Source organism: Peromyscus leucopus, chromosome 4, assembly GCF_004664715.2.
Source record: "Peromyscus leucopus breed LL Stock chromosome 4, UCI_PerLeu_2.1, whole genome shotgun sequence".
In the NCBI taxonomy this organism is placed as follows: domain Eukaryota; kingdom Metazoa; phylum Chordata; class Mammalia; order Rodentia; family Cricetidae; genus Peromyscus; species Peromyscus leucopus.
Window position 1 is genome coordinate 77,200,231 of NC_051066.1, and position 23,444 is coordinate 77,223,674.

At 38.6% G+C, this 23,444-nt stretch overlaps 1 protein-coding gene across 1 annotated transcript in view; it reads right to left on the reverse strand.

The window, feature by feature from the left end:
* Trim44 (tripartite motif containing 44) overlaps positions 1-23,444 on the reverse strand; it is a 108,665-nt gene that overhangs the window by 61,337 nt on the left and 23,884 nt on the right. Inside the window, 1 exon segment of the mRNA XM_037205042.1 lies at positions 3,374-3,613. Coding sequence (XP_037060937.1) covers positions 3,374-3,613 — 240 coding nt within the window.

The window sequence follows — 23,444 nt, forward strand, 5'->3', positions numbered from 1 at the left end:
ACTGAATCTTTTCCCCTCTGTTAAGTGACTTTCATTCAGGGATTAGAGAAAGGAGTAAAATGAAACATGATCATGACTCCACTGAAGAACCAGAAGCTCAGTTCTCTTTCTTTGCTTTGTTTTGTTAGATAGGCTCTCACGTATCCCAGACTGGTTTTAAACTTATGTGGCCAAGGATGACCTTGAGCTTCTAATCCTGTCTCCACTTCCTGAATACTGTGTGCCCCAACACATTAGTTTTATATGGTGCTAGAATCAAACCCAGGGCTTCAAGAATGCTAGGCAAATGCTTTACCAAGTGGCATCATGAGACCTGACATTCTGTTTTTAGCATTAAAAATAAAATAGATTGATAAGTGGAAAGTTGGAAAGATGACTAGAAATACAGATAAGCAATAAGGAAAATGTAAGTGAATTAGAACTTAAGTGATAGGTTATAAGGGTGTAATCCAGAAAATCCTTCCAATTTTGCTGTATGTTTGCTTGATATTTATAAAAATATTGAAAAGGAAACCTTTGACTAAATTCCAAATACAGGTGATTTTTCTTCTAATTCTGTATTGTACAAAGGAAACAAGAGAGTTCCTCTGTGGAGTGAGAGGTATTGGATATTTGCTCTAACTAATAAATTACCAAATTAATTGGAATGAGATGCTATTAATGACACAGCTCTTTGGAAATGCTCTACCTAACAGAATCCTTCTTCTATTTATTTATTTATTTATTTATTTGGGTGCCAGATCTCATTACAGATGGTTGTGAGCCACCATGTGGGTGCTGGGAATTGAACTCAGGACCTTTGGAAGAGCAGTTGGTGCTCCTAACCTCTGAGCCATCTCTACAGCCCAGAATCCTTCTTCTTATTCTTATAGCTTCATAGTGTCCACAGCCTAGTCAGTCTAAGCTTTGTCAGCTATTGTATCCTAAGAATAATTCTATAAGCTGAAGTATTTAAAGAAGAGTTAATGTTATGGAGAAGCTAAATTCATTATTTAGAATAATAATAAAAGAGAGGGAACTAGTCACAAATGAAAGCTTTCTTTTTGAAAGTATAACTTAACATAGGGCCTCAATGTGAAAGGAATCTGAGACAGTTATTGCTTTTGACCCTTCCAGTCAAAATAACTAGCTCACCTTAAAATGCCTTAAGTGAATTCTCCTGATTTCTCCCATTACAAGCAGGATACTTAACATACAACACATAGAAAAGGGAAAGCAGGCAGTAGAATAAGACAAACTTAATTCTAAATTCTGGTTCCATTCTACTAACTAAATGACACTGGGTTAGTGTTTCTGTAGTTCTTTGATTCCCAACATAGCATCTATATAGTCTTAAGAGTTAAATAAAATAACTATAAAGTATTCTCTTGTATATCCAGAAATTCAGACACACACTGCTAATTTTAGGAAGGCTGACATGAAAAGAACGACATCTATTCTTTCCACACACAAATGAAAACTAATCAAGAGTCTTGGATGGGTAGAATGGTACCTCATATTCCTGTTGGACTGACGTGGACAAGGCCTGAGTCTGGTACTATACTCTGACTCCTTCACTGGCCAGTATATATATTCCTTGGCCTGGGTAAGACTGCCAGTTAATGCTGAACTCACTAATTCAACAGCAGTCCTGGAAAACCCGCAGGACTGTCTCACGTTTTCTTATAGGACAAACTACCTCACCCTACCTAGCATGTGTTTGACCAGAAGTTTTACTTAACATTATGAAGTCCTATTGAACACTAGCCTCTCTCTGAAATAGATGTTTTGTGTTTTTTTAAAAATGGTTGCTTTGGCTGACTTACCTACCTACCTACCTACCTACCTTTCTACTTTCCCTCCCTCCCTCTCTCCCCCTCTCCCTTCTTTCCTTATGTATATGTGCCTGAGTATATGTTTATGTAACGTGTGCATACAGGAGCTTACAGAGGAAACTGGATCTCTGCAATTAGTTACAGACAGTTGTAAGCCACTATGTAGAAGCTGGGAACCAAACCTGGGTCCCCAGCAAGAGCAGTAAGTTATCTTAACTGCTGAGCCATCTTTCCAGATCTTCCTCCCCCATGCCTGTATATTCTTGGTTGGCTTTTTAGAATTAGCTGTGTAGTCCAAGTCTGGCCTCCAACTCAAAGCTCTGACTGCTTCTGCCTCCTAAGTGCTGAAATTAAAGCTAGTTACCAACATGCTTAGCTTGTCATGGTATATGTATGTATATGTGTATTTATATATATGTATATACACACACATACATATACACACACAATTGGAAATGTCCAAATATGTTTGAAATATCCCAACACTTTATCCTGTTATGAAATGCATATAGTTAAGTAATATTGATTCACATTTATCTTGTGTCTTTTGTTCATGTTATTCTCTTTTCTTTTCATAATAGTGCTCTACTTTTTGATTTGTTTATTTCTTAAGAATTTTGGTTTTCTTTTTGAAACAGGGTCTCACTATACTGGCTGAAGTGATCCTCCCTTCTCATCCTCCCAAGTAGCTGTGCCACAATTCACAGCCCCATGTGCTGCTCTTAATCCAGCAAATATACCTTCAATAATACAGATGGATCCATAAAATACCCAACGGGAAGCACCCCTTTGTGGTGATATATTGTGTATGCTAATAAATTTGCCTGAGGATCAGAGGACAGAGTCAGCCACTAGATTAGACACAGAGGTCAGGCAGTGGTGGCACACACCTTTAATCCCAGCATTTGAGGTCTCATGCCTTTGATTGGGAAGCACGCACACCTTTAATCCCAGGAAGTAATATGGCAGGGCAGAGAAAGGTATATAAGGCATGAGGGAACAGGAACTCACTCTCTTTAGGCTGAGGATTTCGTAGAGGTAAGAACTAGTGGCTGGCTCTGTCCTCAGATCCTCAGGCAAGTTTATTAGGGTAAACAATATATCACCACATCCCTTTGCTAGTCACAAAATTAAATCCACAATTTTTCACTCAGTACTATTTTAGGCTTTACCTGACTCATTCTAATTCAGTCCTGTTCTCAAGTCTAAAAAAAGTTACCATTTCTATATTCATTTCACAGCTTGAGATGGGTTATGTCTGTCACTTGCTCTCTTCTCTAGTTTAGATTTTTGGCTTCTCTTCTTAACTATGATTAGTATCTGCCCCACTGACTACAATCCTTTAAATTATGTTGGATAATACTTTGCTAGGACAAAAAGCCAGGTATAGACCCTAGTAGCCAATACCTGCACTCTTCAGTCCATACTAGTTGAAATCCTCCCCAACTTTTCAGTTCATTATGTTTAGAGATCACAAGCAGGCATTTTCATAGCTAATGAATATGACAGTCAGGTTCCTTATAGTTTTCCTGCTAAAAATCACCAACATTTTCATTTACCTCTGCCTTTGGCTCAGCTGATTCATTAGAGGTATCAAGTTGTTCCTTGGCCTGGGCCATCTGAGTCATCAACCTATCCATGTGAGATTGGATGTCCGCCAGTATCTCAGTCACATGAGCTGTGGCCATTGCTTCTTGGATGTCCACTAAGTGAAGGGCCTTCTGCTCCTCATCAGCAATCACTTTCTGAACTTTCTTAAATTCTTGCTGTATAAATACCTTCATCTGGTCTCGAGTTACCTGTAGAACACAGACACGTAAGAAGTGTAGATTGAACATAGCAATGAAATGGAAAGGTAGAGTTTTTTAACAGTGCTAAGAAGTCCTACCCAAAATACAGATTATGGTTGCTATCTCATTTTGAAGTCTTAGTAATATGCTCTCAATAATATTCTTCCAACACCTTCGATAAATGTCCTGGTAACCGTTTTTATTGTTCAGGAACTAATTCCTTATCTTTGTTTTTTGCTTTGGGTTTTATTGATTTACATATCAGTAATATATAACCACTTTAAAAAATTATAATAGAAGAATATATGAAATAAAAAGTACAATTTCTAGCCAGATATGGCAGTTCAAGCCTCTAATCCTAGTATGCCAGAGACTGAGGCACAGGAATGTCAAGGAGTTCAAAGTCAGCACAAACTACCAGTGAGTTTCAGGACAGCTGAGCTATAGAGGACCCTGTCTCAAAAACAAACAAAAAAGAGGAGAAGAGGAAGAAGTTTGAACCAGGAATAGTGGTACATGCCCGAAACCTCAGCACCTAGAAGACAGAGGGAGGAGGGAGGATCAAGGTTTTGCGGTCATGTTGGTGAGTATAGTAAGACTGCCTTGAAAAGTCAAAACATAGCAATAATAACAAAACTCAAGGAAACTACCAGTTCAGCAGGTGTTCTATTTTTTATATGGTTACTCACACATACCTAAAACTGGGTAGAGTTTCTATGGATTACAGTGAATATATGGCTCTAAGTCTTGCTTTTCCACTTAAAATGTTAGTGAAATACAGACAGCACCTTCATCTTTTGTATTACTTTTTACCACTTGCAGGATATAAAAATGTATCCCATTTATTCCTTTTATAACAGAAATGTGCTATTTCTACATTTTTGCTATTACAGACAACATAACAATGAATATCTGAGGAATAACTCTTAATATTTACATGAGTGTCTTCAGAAATCTCTCAAGTCACTAAGCCATTTCATACATATGCTAAAGTTATTGTGATGGTGCCAAACTGCTCTCTGAAAAGGATGGAGTGTGAAAGGAATGTGTGAAAGGAAGCACTTCTCTACAATCTTATCAATACCGGGTAATATCAAACTTCTACATTTTTTAATATAGTAGGCAAAAATGTCTTATTTTACTACAACCATAAACCGAACACACACACACACACACACACACACACACACACACACACACACACACACACACACTGAAGAAGTAGAACTAAAGGTAACAGGAAAAAGGACCATCAGGAAAGAATGTGGGAAGAAGAACAAGTAGTTGTTGCCTAAGTGAACTTCTTTTATAGATAAGGAAACAGACATAGAAGTAAACTTAGGTAGGAAGAGGAAGAGACTTTTTAGTCTTTTTTTTCCTCAGCCTGAGACTCTTTTCATAGAAGTCTAGCAGGGTGAAAAGATCACACTGGAAAAATGTAAGAAAAAAAACTGAGGAATAGAAAGACTGAAAGTAGGGGAAGGAGATGAGGCCATTTTTAATTAGCCTATTACAAACTGAATGAGGACTGACAAGTACCTCTTTTAACAATTCCATAAGGATGCCAAGGCAAAAGAATGCCTGCATGCCACATCAACTGGCTAAGTGATCTAAGCCCTCCAGAATTCAAATTGTCCCTGTAGGTGCTCTCCCTGGTACTAGAGAAAAGAGGGTGGGAAATGTAAAATGAGTTAATGAGTTTATCAGATTGGGTAGGCTTTGTGCTTATATAAGTTTTTTTATATTTCTATTTTAATGTATACATGTCAGTGCTGCTATGATGGCCATTTCTGGTCTGATATTCTCCCTAAATATTTTTAATGGCTTTAAGTGACTGAAAATGACAATTATGATAGAAACTAACTGCAATCTACTTGACTAGACGTCATATACACATGTGGCTGAAAGTTAGGAAGCTAGCATCACAATCAGGGAAACTGGTTCAGAGAAAAGGCAAATTAAGCCAGGCAGTGGTGGCACACACCTTTAATCCCAGCACTGGGAGGCAGAGGCAGATGTATCTCTGTGAGTTTGAGGCCAGCCTGGGCTACAGAGTGAGTTCCAGGAAAGACGCAAAGCTACACAGAGAAATCCTATCTCAAAACACCATAAAAAAAAAAGAAAAGAAAAAAGAAAAAAAAAGGCAAATTAATCCTAAGTTTTAATAATTAAATTCCTCATTTCCTATTGCTTTACATAGTTTTAACAAGACACTTCATCTTATATAAAGAAAGCAAAAAAACGATGAGTGGAGAGCAGAATAATCTATCAAACCTTTATACCTTCCTATTTCCATCTATACTAATTCACAGGTGGATACATTCACTTTACTCCAGAGCCTAAGGAACAGTCTCCCTGGGAGAGGGCGTGCAGAAGGATGCGTGTTCTGGACAAGGACTCCTGCTTTCTAAACTTCCTTTCCAGTTATCTCACCTTGTCACCAGAACTCTATCCTGCTAAAAACCACAGTTCTCAAAAGCAATGAGCCCATTATGCTGGTTCCTATTACCTGGAAATTTCAGATATCATTTCTGAGTGAGTTTATTGGTACTTCTTCAGCCTGTTCTAAAGTTCCCCAGAAATGTCAGTGATAGTCTCACTATATGTGATGTCTATAAAAATAATACTACAAACTCAGAGAAGAAAGGGAGATAGACAGAATGGTGAAAATGGAATCTGGAAGCTTCTTTCTAGACAGCATCCACTAAACTATCAAGCCTTACTCCAAACACAATCTTAATGTGGACTCTTAGAGGCTAATTAAACCAAGATGGAACGACTTAATTAGGAGAAAACTATGCTCCTCCTCTTTGAAGTGCATACTTACTAGGGCACTGAGTATCTCCAGGAAAATGTTACCTGAGGGACATGGAAACTTCCTCTTGTTGGTCAGCTGGCTCCCAGTTTGCTAAAACCTTTAGCACTTCCCTTTTGAGCACAACCGTCTATCTGGTTATAGCTGCATTAGCATACAAATGCTATTACTTAAACACAGCTTTATCTATAATTTGGAAACACTGGTAGTGAATACCTATAGGTGACCTTATTTTATATGTGAAGAAGGGAAGCTCTGGGGAAGAACAGTCTTAACGTGTCTCTGTCTCTCACTCTGTCTCTCTGTCTGTCTGTCTGTCTGTCTGTCTGTCTGTCTGTGTCTCTCTCTCTCTCCTTGGATGTCCTGAAACTATGTAGACCAGCCTGGCCTCAAACTCAAGAAATCTGCCTACCTCTACCTCCTCAGTGCTGAGATTAAAGGCACAGTCCACTACACCCAGGGATGGAGTTCATTTCTACCTAAGTTATTTCCATATTTAATAGAAGAGTTCTCTTATGATCCCCACTAGGATAAAGAATTTACATCTTAAAGAGTTAAATCTTATCCCATGATATATTCTATATACTCCTATATTTAATATTTCCTAGCTAGGCTAGACCCAAGAGGTATGTAGAATGGCACTTTACACATAAATAATTGAACACATAAAACCTTGAATTAAGAAGCTTGTACTTAAAAACAATATTCACTCAAAGTATTTGACATGGACTGGAACTTAATAACTCCTTGATAGCTGAACTATAGGAAACCAGGTTTTATTTCTTTTTACTAATCAGAGGTAGCTTTAAGAGAAGAAGAATGGAGCCGGACGGTGGTGGCGCACGCCTTTAATCCCAGCACTCGGGAGGCAGAGCCAGGCAGATCTCTGTGAGTTCGAGGCCAGCCTGGGCTACCAAGTGAGTTCCAGGAAAGGCGCAAAGCTACACAGAGAAACCCTGTCTTGAAAAACCAAAAAAAAAAAAAGAAGGATAGCTAGAAAGCAAGCATCATGGCTTAATAAAAATGTATTCCAGAAAAGTAGGTCTTCTTCAATGACAAGATCTCACAAGTCCATGTCTCATGTATGACTGAAAAAGCCAGTTTATTAATAAAACAACAGTGCATTTCTCAGGCTACGAAAATTATCAAGCAGTTTAGAAACACAGCAGATATGAACTCTGAACTACATTCCATCACCAACATTCTCAGTAAAGTCATTCTCATGACCTAGTTAGAAACCTGACTTCCTTGGGTTTTACACTAGGGTATTAAGATGTTTCAAGAAGACAGACATTAAGGAGAGTGGTATTTCAAGTCTTCCTGTTGGGCTACAACCCAGTAGAGGAGTGCTTGCCTCCCATCTGCAGTGTCCTTGGCTTAGACCCCCAGCAGCACAAAAAACAAATACCCCAATCTTCCTTAAACCAGCATTCCCACCTTCCCTGCATGCCTCCAGAGAAAAGCAGCCAGGTGTCTGCTCTTCACTTCTCTTCACGATCCCTGTTTTGCTAACAAAGCACCACGCTCATAGTCTAAACTCTCTATCACAGTTGCTGCACTTCTCTAGCTCCTTCATTACCAACTTCCTCTTGGCAATTCTCTACACTCTTCACAAGTAACTACGATTGAGAGTTTTCAACCCTGCACCATTCACACTTGAAGCTAATAATTCCTTGCTGTGGGGAAATGCTAAGGCACTGTACGATGGCCAGCAGCATCCTCCCTACCTCAGCTCTGACAACGTTGCTGGAAGCACTGAGAAACACTAGACTTTGCTTTCGTAATTTCATTCCATCTTTGGAATGCAATTATTATCCCCTTGAGAGAATTTTCTCTCCAGGCAACTCATCTCAGGATTCCTCTTGACTCATGAACTTCTCCATCTGGACACATTCCTATTACCTAAGCCATCGTCACACTTCAAGCCAAATCACCACCATTCCCACCTTTGTTTTTCAGTGTCCCATGTTTGGGACTATCGGAAGCACTATGTGTGAATTGCTTCAGTTAGCCATCACAGTAGCACCGTGAAGAAGCTATCATTATACTTATTTTACAGATGAAGAAACTGAGGTGAGGAAAGAAATCTAACCCTGCTCCAAGTAAATGGCAAACTGGAGTTTAAATTAACATACTTTGAATACATAATCTGCCTTCTAACTATATTATTTTATTTTCCCATCAAACACTGAAGTGCCCTCTTACCTCCCATTCAAAGTAAGGGCATTTAGGCAGGTATCCAGGATACCAACTCAGGTCAGTTTTATCTTCCCCTTCCCAGGTTTTGCATATAGCACTAGGCAGCTGGTTCTGAGGGAACCACACTACCTCTGACCTTCTACAGTATAGCTGGAAGTTTCTCCCAGCTATGAAAATCCCTTTCTTTCCTTAGCATTCCCCTCCACTGATCTTCATTAAACACCCAGGCTCATGCTTCAGCTCTCCATTTCAGCCCTCCCTTGCCCATTCTATTGTGGCCCTTTAATCTAGTCCTATTCTCCCCACCACCACCTTCCTAAAACAAAATCCTAAGTGATAAAGCAGTTGATTTGAACCTATGGTTAGAATCCTGCTACTACTTTCAACTATATCTTGCATAGTTTTTGTTCCCTTTTCATCTCTCCTTGGCTCCGAATTCTTAGCTTTTTGACCTTGACTTCAAACATCACTTTTGATCCTTTCAATATTAGTGACTATACTTGTTCCTCATTCTCATCACATAGGAAGAGAGACCTTAGCTTTGATAGCTTTTGACCTGGCTTATACCTCTAACTTTCCAAACCACATTCTCTCAGACAATAATCCAAAATTTCAATCAAAATACTCCATCCTTCCTCTATTTTCCTGATATTTCTTTCCTAAACTATGTCTTGGTTTTTGAGCCATAAGTTTTAGAGCTCCTTACACATGGCATTATGCTTCATCCTTTCTTTCCCCCACAGTTCTCCTTCCTCAACATAAACATGCATGCCTTGAGCATACATATCAGAGGACAATATGTCTTGGAGATTTTTGTTGTGGAATGTTAGTTTAAAATGTGTTACATTTGTTTATACTGTGGAATAGTTGTTTAACAATGCAAAGATAGGTTGCATTCTTTTATGTTGCATTTGTTTAACTCTGTAAAGCTGTATTACTTTACCTGTCTAAAACACCTGATTGGTCTAATAAAGAGCTGAACGGCCAATAGCTAGGCAGGAGAGAGAGGATAGGCGTGGCTAGCATGCAGAGAGAATAAATAGGAGAAGAGAAGGAAGAGAGAGGAGCAAGAAAAGGACAGAGGACACCAGGGGCCAACCACCCAGCCACACAACCAACCACAGAGTAAAAAGGAAAAAAGGTATATAGAATAGGGAAGAATAAAAAGACCAGAAGTAAAAGGTAGATGGGATAATTTAAGAAAAGCTGGCTAAAAATAAGGCAAGCTAAGGCTGGGCGTTCATAAGTAAGAATACGTTTCTGTGTATTTATTTGGGAGCTGGGTAGTGAGTGCCCAAAGAATAAACAAACAAACAAACAAACAAAAAACCCACTAGAGGTTTTGATACTTGAAAGGGCCTAGTAAGCACATGAATTGAATCTGCTGATCAAATTGAGAAGTGAACAGCAACTGCACAGTCCAGGCATCTAAGAGAGACACAGTCACACCAAAGGATGAGCAGCCTTTAGTGAGAGACATGAACATCTAACCACTATGGATATAGCACCGCTGCCAAGCACCTTCTCCTCCTGGGACTGTTTGTCCTGTTGTCAGCTGCTATGACTTTATCATCCTGACAACTTGACATGCACTGAAATGGATGCAGCACAAAGCAGTTCACTGGGGATGCTGTGCTCGTGTTGACTAGACATTACTGCTTGTTCTTCAGATACTTCTCTCTTTACCTGACCTCAGAGTAGTAACAGAGACCACAGTCACAAACTTCTGAGAGCAGAAAAAATAATTCTGGATGACCTGCACTCCAGGACTATAAAGCAGAAGGAGTCTCCAGGGACATCCAGGACCCATAAAAACTGAGAAGAGAGCTTCTAGTCTGTCTTGTTTTTCTGTGACCTCTCCTTCTGAACCCAGCATAAACCAGAAAGATAGTTACTTAGTAATTAAGTGGAGGTAGAAAGTGACACTAAAAGTTTGTGAGGGAAACTACACATAATTTATAATATTTTTGACCCTGTTACATTTGCATACACTAAGAAGGCCTATTCTATCTGCTGAAGACTAAAGCAATTTTAAAAGGACTCACCTCTTAACTCAAGTCCACAAAAAGAAGAACACCAAGTGTCCATCCTCATATGTGGATCCTAGCTTTGAGTTTTTAGATTTGTGTGTGTCTAACTTAAAGAGATTTATGAGCTCAGGAAACTAAAAGGATCCAATGAGAGGGAGGGGAAGAGGTGGGTGAGGAGAGAGTAGAGCATATATATGAAAGCACAAATGGAGGCCGGGCAGTGGTGGCGCACGCCTTTAATCCCAGCACTCGGAAGGCAGAGCCAGGCGGATCTCTGTGAGTTCGAGGCCAGCCTGGCCTACAGAGTGAGTTCTAGGAAAGGCACAAAGCTACACAGAGAAACCCTGTCTTGAAAAACAAAAAAAAAAAAAAAAAAAAAAAAAAAAAAAAAAAAAAAAAAAAAAAAAAAAAGAAAAGAAAAAGAAAAAGAAAAAAAGAAAGCACAAATGGAATACTTGAAATTAAAGGGTTAAACAGGGCAAAGGGTGGGGATACAGGGGACAGGATGGAGTGATGATTTGGTTAATTCAAACTAAGATGTTTGAAAAAAAAACTATGGAAACCCAGTACTTTTTAAGCTAATTAAAAGAAGAGGAAGAGGAGGAAGAGGAAGAAGAAAAGACAACACAGACGCTGAGGAAATCCAAAGAATCATTAGGTCAAACTTTAAAAACCTCTACTCTAGAAAATTAGAAAACCTAAAAGAAATGGGTAATTTTCTCAACTGATACACTTACCAAAGTTAAATCAAGAGCAGATAAACAATTTAAATAGACCCATAAGCCCCAAGGAAATAGAAGCAGTCATTAATTCTCCCAAACAAAAATAGCCCAGGGCCATACTGTTTTAGTGCAGAATTCTACCAGACTCCCAAAGAGCTTACACCAATGCTCCTCAAATTATTCCACAAAATAAAAATAGAAGCAGCACTGCCCAATTCATTTCATAAGGTCACACTCACCCTGATACCCAAACAACACAAAGATTCAACAAAGAAAGAGAATTACAGACCAATTTCCCTCATGAACATTGGTGCAAAAATACTCAATAAAATACTTGCAAAGCAAATCCAAGCACACATTAAAAAGATCATCCACCATGACCAAAAGTAGGCTTCATCCCAGAGATTATAGGGATAGTTCAGAATATGAAAATCAGTAAATGTAATCCACCATATGAACCAACTGAAAGGAAAAACAAAAACAAAAAACAAAAAACCATGATCATCTCATTGGATGCCAAAAAAGCCTCTGACAAAATCCAACATCCCTTTATGATAAAAGTCCTGGAAAGAGAAGTACAAGGCATATACCTCAACGTAATAAAGGAAATTTATAGCAAGCTAATAGCCAACATCAAATTAAATGGAGAGAAACTCAAAGCAATCTGTGGGGGCCCACAGAGGCCTTATACTCAAGATCAGAAAGGCTGAGCTTGCTTTACCCAGCAGGGCTGCATAATAGGATGATTTGGCCAAAGGCATGGTTAACCAGGTGTTTTTAAGGGTCTATATACTTGTTGGTACTTTATATCTCAACCTTGAAAGGGGGAGGTCTTTTGCCCCTCCACTTGCTTATGTATTTAAAAAGCCCATCATGAATAAACTCAGGGCTACTGGGTATTAACCCAGGGCCCTCCCAAAGCTATCCTGTGTCTCTCTGTCTTTTCTTCCTCTATGTCTATATTTCCTATCTAGCATTTCTCAATTCCTCACTCCCCACTACAAGGGACCCTTTGGTAGGTTGGGGCTGGACCCCAACACTGGGCCCCTGACAGCAACCCCACTAAAATGGGGGGGGGGGTTCACCTCTCAACCTCATTCTAGTTGTCTTTCAATCCAAATACCTTCCCTACAAAGTCAATTACTTGTATATTAGGGAAACTCTACCTCCAAAATAACTGCATATCACCAGGCACCAGTAGACACTTAATAGGGAACTTTCCTTTTACAGGTCCTCTTCTCTGCAGGTGTAGAGTCCAGGGAGTCTGATGTACTAGAAAAACGGTTTCAGGACTGGCTCTGCTGGCCACTTCTTGAAGCTCAGGCAAAAAAAGTTTATTTGTAAAGTAGAGTAACAGTGTTCTCATAGATTTTTTTTTTATGAATTTAGCATAAAATAACACATGGAAAGAGTTATGTATACTCTCCAGGCACACAGGCCAGTGAGTAATCTGCTGCTCAGAGATAACAGTATCTGAACAGTCACTGTGGGCGTCTGTGTGATAACTCACTGGGTTCTCATAAGGAGCTCCTTGCAAGCTTTTTTAAAGAGAGACTCCACACTTGGGAACTGAGATTCTAGTATCCTGAGAGCACACAGGAAAAACATTCTTAGAAGTGAGGAATATATAGAATCTCTTGCCTTAGGAGCCTCAAGTCCTTAGGAAGCAATTTCCACCTTCTCTAGTTTGACAAGACCTCACTGAGCATCATCTCAGATAGTCTACACTATGTAGCTGAAGTTTTCCTGTGTCCTACCTGGCCTTTGGTCAGGACAAATCTCTCTCACCCACCAGTCCTACGGCTGCTTGGACCCAAGTAAACACACAGAAGCTTATATTAATTACAAACTGTATGGCCATTAGCTCAGGCTTATTACTGACTAGTGTCTACATTTAAATTAACCCACAATTCCTATTTATTTATATATTAGACAGAAAAGGGGAAATGCTGTGGGATAATGCTGTTGCATACTGGTTTAACAAAACTGATTGGCCAGCAGCCAGGCAGGAAGTATAGGCAGGGCAAGCAGACGAGGAGAATTCTGGGAAGAGGGGATCGGGCAGGACACAGGAAAACTTCCAATTACAAATGGGGCCAAAATGTGGGTCAGGAGTTTCCACCTAAAACCTGAGATAGCTTAAAAAAAAAAAAAAAAAAAGGTTCAAAAACAGAGTTTTGGGAGGTGGGCAGAGCCAGCTGCCAAAGCTTCTATTTCAGTCCTAGTCAATCTACAGTTTAAAGCAACAAATTCACAATAAGTCAGATTCAGATTAAATAAACTTCTAAATGGTTTATAGTGTGTGTATGAAAATGTATGTAGACTTGGAAGAGGGGAAAAGGAATATAGACAGTTATATAAAGAAATAGTTTTAAAAAATAAAGTCTTTAAAGACAGTAAAGGTAATATAAAAATAAGCCACATAAAGATGGATATTACAGAGAGAATCTGAATTGTGTTGTCTTTGGGATTTTTAACTGCAGAAAGACATTTAATTATAAAGGCTGCTCAGTTAAACCCATATATATATATTTTAAAGATATCTTGACTTCAAAATTTGGATCTAAGGATATGTTGCTTTGAAAAGGAGGCTGGTTTTGTTTCTACAGGAAGCAAGAAGCTATGGATTTATTCCAGGTTAAGATGGATCATATTTGATCAACCCAGACCTCCTAAACCTTAACAGATGGTTCCTATCAACAAAGGTTATAGCCGGTCTTCCCAGGACTTGAACATTACCTCAAATATTCTCAGGATCCCCATAAGACTACCAGCGGCCCCTATCACCAGGAAATAGCCTAGAACACTATGCCCACATTCCCCAAAAAATAGATTAAGGATGTTTGTCTTTGTTTAGATTGTTGGTTGCAAATTGTTATTTATTGGTCATAGTCAATCTCCTTCTAAAAGAAGAAAGAGGGATAGGATATAGATATGATAGGATGAAAGGGTAGATTATTGAATTTACTTTTAAAGAACAACTTGATTTAAATTGCTATAGATTTTAGTTTATTGATACAAATTTAAAGTTAATTTTGTTATACTGTATGTATATTTCTACTCTTGTTTAAGGTATTATGTTTGTGCAGTTCATTTGAAATTGTAATGGATAGTTTAAGAAATACAGATTAATAATTAGTCTTCTATGATAAGTCATGTTAGTTTAGTTTTCTAGGTATACATAGATATATTTCAGATAGATAGGTAATCTTCAAACACTTCAAAGACCTACAAAATATGGCATTTAGGACATTCTGGACAGTGAGAAACATCTGTTCCTGGCAGGATCGATCTACTTCAAAGAGAAAGATGGGTGTCAAAGACACTCCATATAGAGTTATCTTCTTGGCAAAGACAGCCATTTGGGCAAGAAACTGTTGTTGCCTGGACTACTTGACAAAATGTTGTGTCAACTGGACATTCAGGACCCATGGAAAGGTGACCACTGAATTTTGCAAGGCAAGGTGATTCTTCAGGTTCCTGCTTCACAGAGGAGACTACAGGATATTCTACAGGACACATGGAGAAAGAATTAAAAAACTCAAGACCTATAGGATGAAGATGGATGCCCCAACACTGTATACGAACTTTAGGTGACTGTCCAGGGAGACAGCTGTCTCTGTCATTCTAGATTTTTGGAAGTTGCTTACAATGCATTTCCTGTTTACTTAGGTAATATATCCTTCTGGGGTCTTTGATGTAGTTGAAGACTAGATAGTTATAGTTATAATTTTCCTTGGTTATGATAAAAGATAAATTAGATATGAAACTTTAGACTCACAAATATAGGATAGATGGAATATTTTCATTAATTTTGCCAAATACAAATAGACTAGATATTATAACTATAATTCTTGCTTGATAACTATTTTTTGTTATATGTAATTTTACTATGTTAAAGTTAAAACCTTCCTTTTTGATTAGACAGAAAAGGGGAAACGCTGTGGGATAATGCTGTTGTACACTGGTTTAATAAAACACTGACTGGCCAGTAGCCAAACAGGAAGTATAGGCGGGGCAAGCAGACTAAAGGAATGCTGGGAAGAGGAAGAGCAGAGTCAGAAGTCACCAGCCAGGCACAGAGGAAGCAAGATGTAAAGGCAGAACTGAGAAAAGGTACCAAGCCACATGGCTAAACATAAATAAGAATTATGAGTAATTTAAGTATAAGAGCTAATCAGTAATAAGCCTGAGCTAATGTTCATACAGTTTGTAATTAATATAAACCTCTGTGTGTTTATTTGGGTCTGAGTGGCTGTGGACTGGGCGGAACATAGGAAAACTTCCAACTACAAGACTACAATAGCAGCAAAGCAGAATGTGTTGGAAGAATGGGTCACATTCTGCTCTTCAGTACCCATAGAGTCTCTAGACACAGTAGTCTCTTCAATCTCGCAGATTGCCTCTGACTCTATTTCCTTTTCTGTGCAGATGGAAACCCTATTCTTTCCCTATGGGAAATCAGTAGCCTGTGTTGTATAAGACATCTTCATAGCCAAACTACCACTATCTTCAGGATTCCAGCTGGACCTGCTCACCAAAGACCATCCATCACAGTTGATATTCCCTCTTGGAAAGGGGATGGAGAGGATCATGAAACCCTTGCTTGAGTATGCAGTCAACCCTCCCAACCATTTGTATGTAATTCTGCCTAAGTACACATGGCCTTTGGGTCTCTGGGAAAGGCTAGAGGTGGGGAATATAGGCAGGGAATGATGCAGGGAAGATGTTCCATCTATACAGCTATGGGGAAGCTACCATCCTTCCTGGGTACTACTGTAAGTCATCTGTCCTCCTGTCCATAACGCCTCACCCATTGCTCTGTAAGGAACTCTAATAACTCATTGGTTCCCTTGGGTGAACCTTAGTGGAACTGTAATTTGGTTTGTCATTAGGACCTAAGGAGGAGGGGTAGATATTGTTCATGTCTCTTTTCAAGTCAAGGAATTTTAGCAACATCTGTATATCCAAGAACCAAGAGCCACAGTATTCATTAACTAACATGCTTTTCAGGTCCCCAAAGGCTGTGATACCAAATGTTTCATATCTCTGTTTCGTATCTCAAAAGTCTTCATTTTGAGGCCTAGAGTTGTAATTCAGTGATATGGTGCCTGCCTGGCACCTACAAGGTTCTAAGTTCACTCTCCAGCACCACAAAATAAAAATTTCCATTTTCAGATTATTAATTACAACACAACATGATTAATCCTACTACTATAGAGATAAAACTGAATGAAGGTTCCAGTAAATTGACAGGTAATAGGTGCTGTGCTATATGGACCAGGTCATGTGAATCTTTCAATGTAAAAGGAAAGGAAAACATGCCATTCTTGATAAGAAACACCCTGAAAGTCTGAATAAACTCTACATTGGTATATATTCATAATCTACTTGTATAGGTAAAATGTCAATAATGTTCTATGTAGTCTACATAAAAATCACAGTAAAATACTTATCAGCATCTTAAGCTCTGTGACCTTCCACAATTTCTTTCCTCAATTTTTGTTTATTTTAGCCCTCTATCTAAATGCTGAGGCAATTAGAAAGGTATTGTCCTCAAATTTTATATAAACATATCCTTAAAAGCATCTAAATATAGACTACAGTACACTGAGAGTTGTACTTTAAAGACTTAGTTTTAAGTTACCAAAGAAAGCATCTTTTTGTTGAGTATACTATAATTTTATTTCTTGAAAGGTTTAACTTATCAGGAAATGTGGAGGGAAGGTAGGGAAGATGCTAACTCTTACATAAAAGTCTAGCTGGTTTTTATCACTATTATCATAGTAGAGTTTTATATCTAGGTTCCCAGGCTCCTAAATTAAATGTCAAATACAATCCACACTCGAAACATGAAGCGTGGCTGCTATGGAGGAGTGCAGACAGTTCCACTCTCCTCTCCCCATTAGCTGTGTAAGCAGCACCTGCAAGCATTCAGCAGAGTAGATTATCAAGTCTCCTGTCAGTGTAGAAAGGAGCAAGGGTGGACATCACAATGAAATGGTTTTATTAAGCCATTTAATGCTCAGTCCCTTTGCTTTCTAACAATGTTCCAGCTCCCCCGGTGACTCAAAAATCATTGCCATCTTACTTATAAAATGCCTATAATCAATGTATGTAGAAGTTCCTTATGTTTTGGGGCCCCAATAAGAAAGAGTTACAGTCAAAGGGTAAAGCTGCAAAGGAAACAAGAGGGAGTAGGGGGAAAAATAAAGAATCTTAGTGGCATTTACTTTAAAGCAGGGATACACCACTTGGTGTGACTCTTAAAAGAAATATAACTGCTTTTTCTTTTAATTTGGCACCAGGCAGATCTGCTGGAGTATTTTGTCCAGAATAGCAGAAGAGATGCTATGCAATGAATTCTTATTTTTATCACGAATACCAAGACACAGCTGCACACACACAAGGTGGATATATCTACCTTGACTTGCAGGAGCAGGAAGCTATGCTGAACAAGGCCACATACTTGACAGCCAGACCAGGCCTGCAAAATGAGCCTGCCAGCCACACCAAGAGATCCTAACTTTGAGAATTTAACTCAATTTATTTGCATATCATTATTACTCAAAGAGATATCAATGACCCTTAAAACCTACAATCTATAAGTATTACTAAGCCTGAGAAGTGCTAATTGATCCAAATAAAGAATCTAGTTATTTGTAAGTGGGTAGCTAATTTTTTTCTCAGAAAGGATTGGAAGGGTCTCCTCAATTTTGTAGAGAAGTAGCTGGCCCCAGATCCACTTGTCCCCCTTTTAAAGGCATTTCTCAGGACTAGAAGGGCTAGTAGTAGCCACCATTAATAGGATATCATACTTTATCTCATATAGTCTTCCTTTCAACCTCTGAAGTATATACTATTATCCCCTATTTTACAGACAAAAAACCAAAAATCAAAAAGTTGAGCACAGGATTTGCCCAAGCTTGTACAGCTATCCATGTCAAAGCTACTCTTAGGGTAGGAGCTGAATAATTGTAGAACATATACTGCTTCTTCCTGTCAGAGGTGAACATCAGGTTCCTGACCCTTATGCCTGTCTAAAGAAGGAAAAGAAAAACATTGTTCATGGCTGACACTTTAAGGATGGAGTAAAGTAATTCAGGCAGTAATTTTGCCTCCCCCAAGAGCTTTATGAGATATGAGCCACAGATCTTATAATTCACTCATTAAAGAATACAGTTCAGAGCTGAGCATCATGATACATGCCTTTAATCCACTGCTCAGGAGGCAGAAACATGTAGATCTCTGTGAGTTTGAGACCAGCCAGGTCTATGTCGTGAGTTCCAGGACAACCAGGGATATGTATGGGGACCCTGTCTCAAAAAAAAGCGTACAGTTCAGCTTTTTTTCTATTCAGGTTATTACTATATCCAGAGTTGTGGAACTAGCACCACTATCCATCTCTGATCCCTTTCATTATCCCTCAAAGAAACCCCATGCTTGTAAACTGTCACCATTTCTTGGCCCTAGACAACGCCAAGTCTACTTCCCATTCCTATAAACTTGTCCAATACGAGCTTCTGTATAAGTAGAATCATACATTATTTGGTCATCTGTGAATAACTTTTTAAAAACTTATTTAAGGGATATGATATCCCCAAATGTCAAGAACACAATATTCCAAAATCTGACTATAGAAGAGTGGAATAGGTTACCCCAAAATATGACTCATTGTTAGGTTAAGTTGCTTTGATGTTATTATTCTTTTGTTTTGTAGACAAGACCTGACTATGTAGCCCAGGCTACATATTCACAGCAGTCCTCTTGCCTCAGTCTCCTGAGTAACGAAATGACAAACACACCCCACCATTTCCCAGCACTGACTTAGGATTATTTAACACAAAAAAACTTACCCTTTTGTGAGAGACTTACAAAGGAAATCTGTCTAAGGGCATCTCCCTCTCTGTATAGAAAAAGAAGGTGCCTCTAAATCACAGATGCATATCTACCATGCACACCTCTCCATCTTTGTTTACCAATCTGTTTTGGACATCTCCCAGAACTGGCCTATCTCAATGATATTCACATATCAATTCAAGCCTATTCACTGGGTTATATATGCAAACAAATTTGTATTCCTTTTTTCTACTGTTGATTTGTTTCTGTTCAAAGAATTTCTCAATTAAGAACTCTCAGTGGTAGAGAGGAAAATTATTTTTTTTCCCTACATGAAATTTCCAAGGGTCGTTGATGGTATGGCATCTACAACTACTTCATTTTTCACTGCTAAATACTATTTCACTGCAAATGTACCATGCTTTATTTATCCATTCTTCAGCTGAAGGACAAGGGGGATTGTTTCCACTTTCTGGACAGATTGACTAATGCTGCTGCGAAGATAAGTGTGTACATTTTTATGTTCACCTGCTTTCATCTCTCTTAAATATTTTTGCACACACAACAATAGAACTGCTAGATAATATAACTCATTGATTATCTATTAGAGGGACTGACACTACTTACCAATGTGGCTGTACCATTACACATTCCAGTCATAAATGCACGAGGGTTGCAATTTCTCTACACTCACACAGTAAAGAAAACTGCAGATCAACCTCCCATATTTCTGTTATACCTGGCTTGGTAAGTCTTGAACTCCTTGCATCTATGAAGTGGGACAACTGGAGCAAGTGGTCAGCTTTACAAGAGGGTACCTCTCTGTCATCATAAGTAAAACATATTGACCAGTAAGAACATTGATGCAATGAAATAGCTGATTATATGACTAGAAACTCAACTCTGCATTACATTTTCCCTGTTCCAAATAACTTTAGACTACAACTGTCATATTTACCAAAATACAAACAAAACAAAAAAACACTGCTGTAGCAGGAATCTTAAAAGTTCTTATTAATAAAATCAAACCTGAGGCCAGTTATTGGGGTGAATGCTGAAAGATCAGAGAAGCAGAATAAGCCACAGCTACCTCACCTCGCCAGTTCCTCAGCTGATCCTGTTTCCTCAGACTGGAAGCTTCTGTGTCCTCATCCCAATGGCTCTCAGCTAAACTGCTGCTCAAAAGCCTGAAAGCTTAACCAGTCAAAAGCTTCTAGTTTCTGGTCTTCACACCTTATATATCTTTCTGTTTTTGCCATCACTCCCTGGGATTAAAGGTTCACTTCTTGGGATTAAAGTCGTGTGTCACCATGCCTGGCTGTTTCCAATGTGGCCTTGAACTCACAGAGATCCAGAGGGATTTCTGCCTCTGGAATGCTAGGATTAAAGGTGTGAGTGCTACCATTTTCTAGCCTTTGTATCTAATGGCTGTTCTGTCTCTGATCCCAGATAAGTTTATTAGGGTGCACAATATTTTGCGGAACACAATACCACCACACACTGCAAAGAATCTGTTCCTGCCACCAAAAACCTAAGGCCTTATTAACTAAAACTTTTATTCAACAGTAAAGGCAAATTGGCTTTCATGATTCTACTACCCCAGAATGGATTCAAGGATCAAAGTTTATTCAAATGATAAAAATGTATGCATTTATAAAGGCTGTTAGCTGTAAAGGTCAGAAAACAAAACTACATATATAGTGTATATGTGTTCGTACATGCATACATACTCATCACACTTACACACACACAAGCACGCACGCACGCGCACTTAAAAGGCAAAGCACAGTAGTATCCTAAGTTTTAGCATCTCTCATTTAATGTTACTGACCCTATACCTTGGATTTCAGAACTACCCTTGAATTATGTGAAATAGCTAAGATTCAAGAACCAGCATTAATAAAACCCCCAACTTTATAACCTACTATGGGCAATGGAAGAATAAGTGATTTTTTTCTTTATTCTTTGTACTTTTCCGTATTTTTCGAAATGCCTACAGAGAACTCATATTACTTTTACAATAGAGGAGAAGGTAAGAAGAAAAGATCTCTTTTCACATGGATAAAGGGAAGGGTGTAAGAAAAAAGTAAGAGATTCATTTTCCCCTTTGTGCTCTCAATGTCTACAGAGATGAAAGGGGCCACAACTGTTTCTGAGTGGCTCCTATGCCAGAAGCTAGAGCTGGCCTGAGAAAGTAGGAGTGTTTTTCCCAACTGCTGTCCTCAACCAATCAAGTCAGGTTGGAGCTCTGGATGTTACGGATCTTTCTTGTCTTTCCACACTGTCTTTTAGAAAAGGCCATCTACCAATTCTAGTGCTCTGGGACTGTGGTAACTGTGGCTGAAGGATCCTAATAAGGCAAAAGAAGATGTGCGGTAAAAATAATGAGAAGGGTTCTACCGAAAGGGGTGACAGTCTACATGCATCTGTAGCCTATATCTGCTTGTTTACAGATTCATCCCAGTTCCGGGGTCAATAACATGGAATAAGACAAACCAAAAGTTAAGTCCTTAGCCAGGCTTTGTGGCACATGCCATTAGTCCCAGCACTTGGGAGACAGAGGCAGGGGGATCTTTGTGAGTTTCAAGCCACCCTGGTCTACATAGCTGAGTTCCAGGACAGCCAGGGCTACATAGAGAGAACCTGTCTTAATAAAAAGTTAAGTTCTGGCCTATCATTTACTAGCAAGCTACTTAACTCCTTTAAGTCTCCAACTACTCATTGATAAAATGGGACAAATTCTTTATTTCATGGGTGTTGTAGTAAGTAATATACATCAATTACTGTGTGTCAAGATCCATGCTAGTAAGTGTTGAGGTTATGAAAACAAAATAAACATGACTTATATCCTCCAAGATTCCTACTTATAGCTTTTTAAATAAAAAGTACAGAAATAGGTCACTAATTTTCAGAACTCTTCAGTCAAAGGAGCATGCTCATATGCATTATTTGATAGCTGAGCTATCTCAAGTTTTAAACAATATGTGTTTCTGTTTTGGTGAAGACAAGCAACGGAATGAAGTATCGCTTAACTCTTAAGAGTAACAGAATATTAACAAGAATTCAAGTTAGGTTTTGATTAACCATTATGATTTTTAAATGCAAAGCCTATAACTCTGACATTCTAATTAGCACAGAAGGGCAGACTAGGTTGTATTCCATTACAATGATACTGGTTATGAAAAAAATGACCACAAAGTTCTTGTAATTACAAAATACAAGAAAGCCATCCTTAGATCTATCTAACAAATTTCATATTTATAGACAGCTTTTGGTATCATTATTTAGTAGAGTATCTTTAGAGGCTTGCAACAATAAACAAACAAACAAACAAATAAAAAGGAAGAATTGGCTATGCCTTAGACCTGCTAGGACTGGGTCCTACATCTGCTTCCACGTCAGTCAAGACAGTAGAACATAAACTACTCTAATAGAGTTTCAAGGTGCTTCCATCTTTGAAACTACTTGGAGAAATTAGGATGAGGGCTGGAGAGATGGCTCAGAAGCTAAAGGCACTGGCTGCTCTTCCAGAGGATGTAGGTTAATTCCCAGCACCTACCAGGTGGTTCACAACCACCCATAACTCCAGTCCCAGGGGACTGACACCCTCTTCTGATCTCTGTGGGTACCAGGTACACAAGTGGTAAGCAGACATACACACAGGCAAAACACACATAAAAATAAATTTTAAAAATTAAAAAAAAGATTATTATGAACTAGAGAACCACCCTGTTTTTAAATGTTTGCTTTAAGTATACTAGTTAAAGAAAACAATGAAAAGCATAATCTGAGGGGAAGAAAGTAATCAATAGAAAATAGAGAAAGTACCTGTTACTAATGGCATAAAAAGTTAGTTTGATAAAGATTAGTATGTTGTGCTTTTGATTCAGTCTTTCCCAGATAAACCACAAACAGTCACTCAAGAAAGCTGTTAATATAAAGAACTCAGTTTTTACTGTCCTACAAGTCCAGGGCTTCCGCATCCTGCCACAGACATGCACCTAAATGACTACATCTTTTTCTTTGCTTTATTTTATTCTGCATTTGAAACAGAGTTTCACTGTGTAACCCACTAGAACTCATGATGGTCCTGCTTCAGCCTCTTAAGTACTGAGATAACAGGCCTAAGGCATCACTCTCAGAGAGATATCTTTTATTTCACTAAAGCTGAGCAGAAATATAAGAAATCTACATGCAAATAAACAAAACAAAAAACAAACAAACCATGCTTTGTG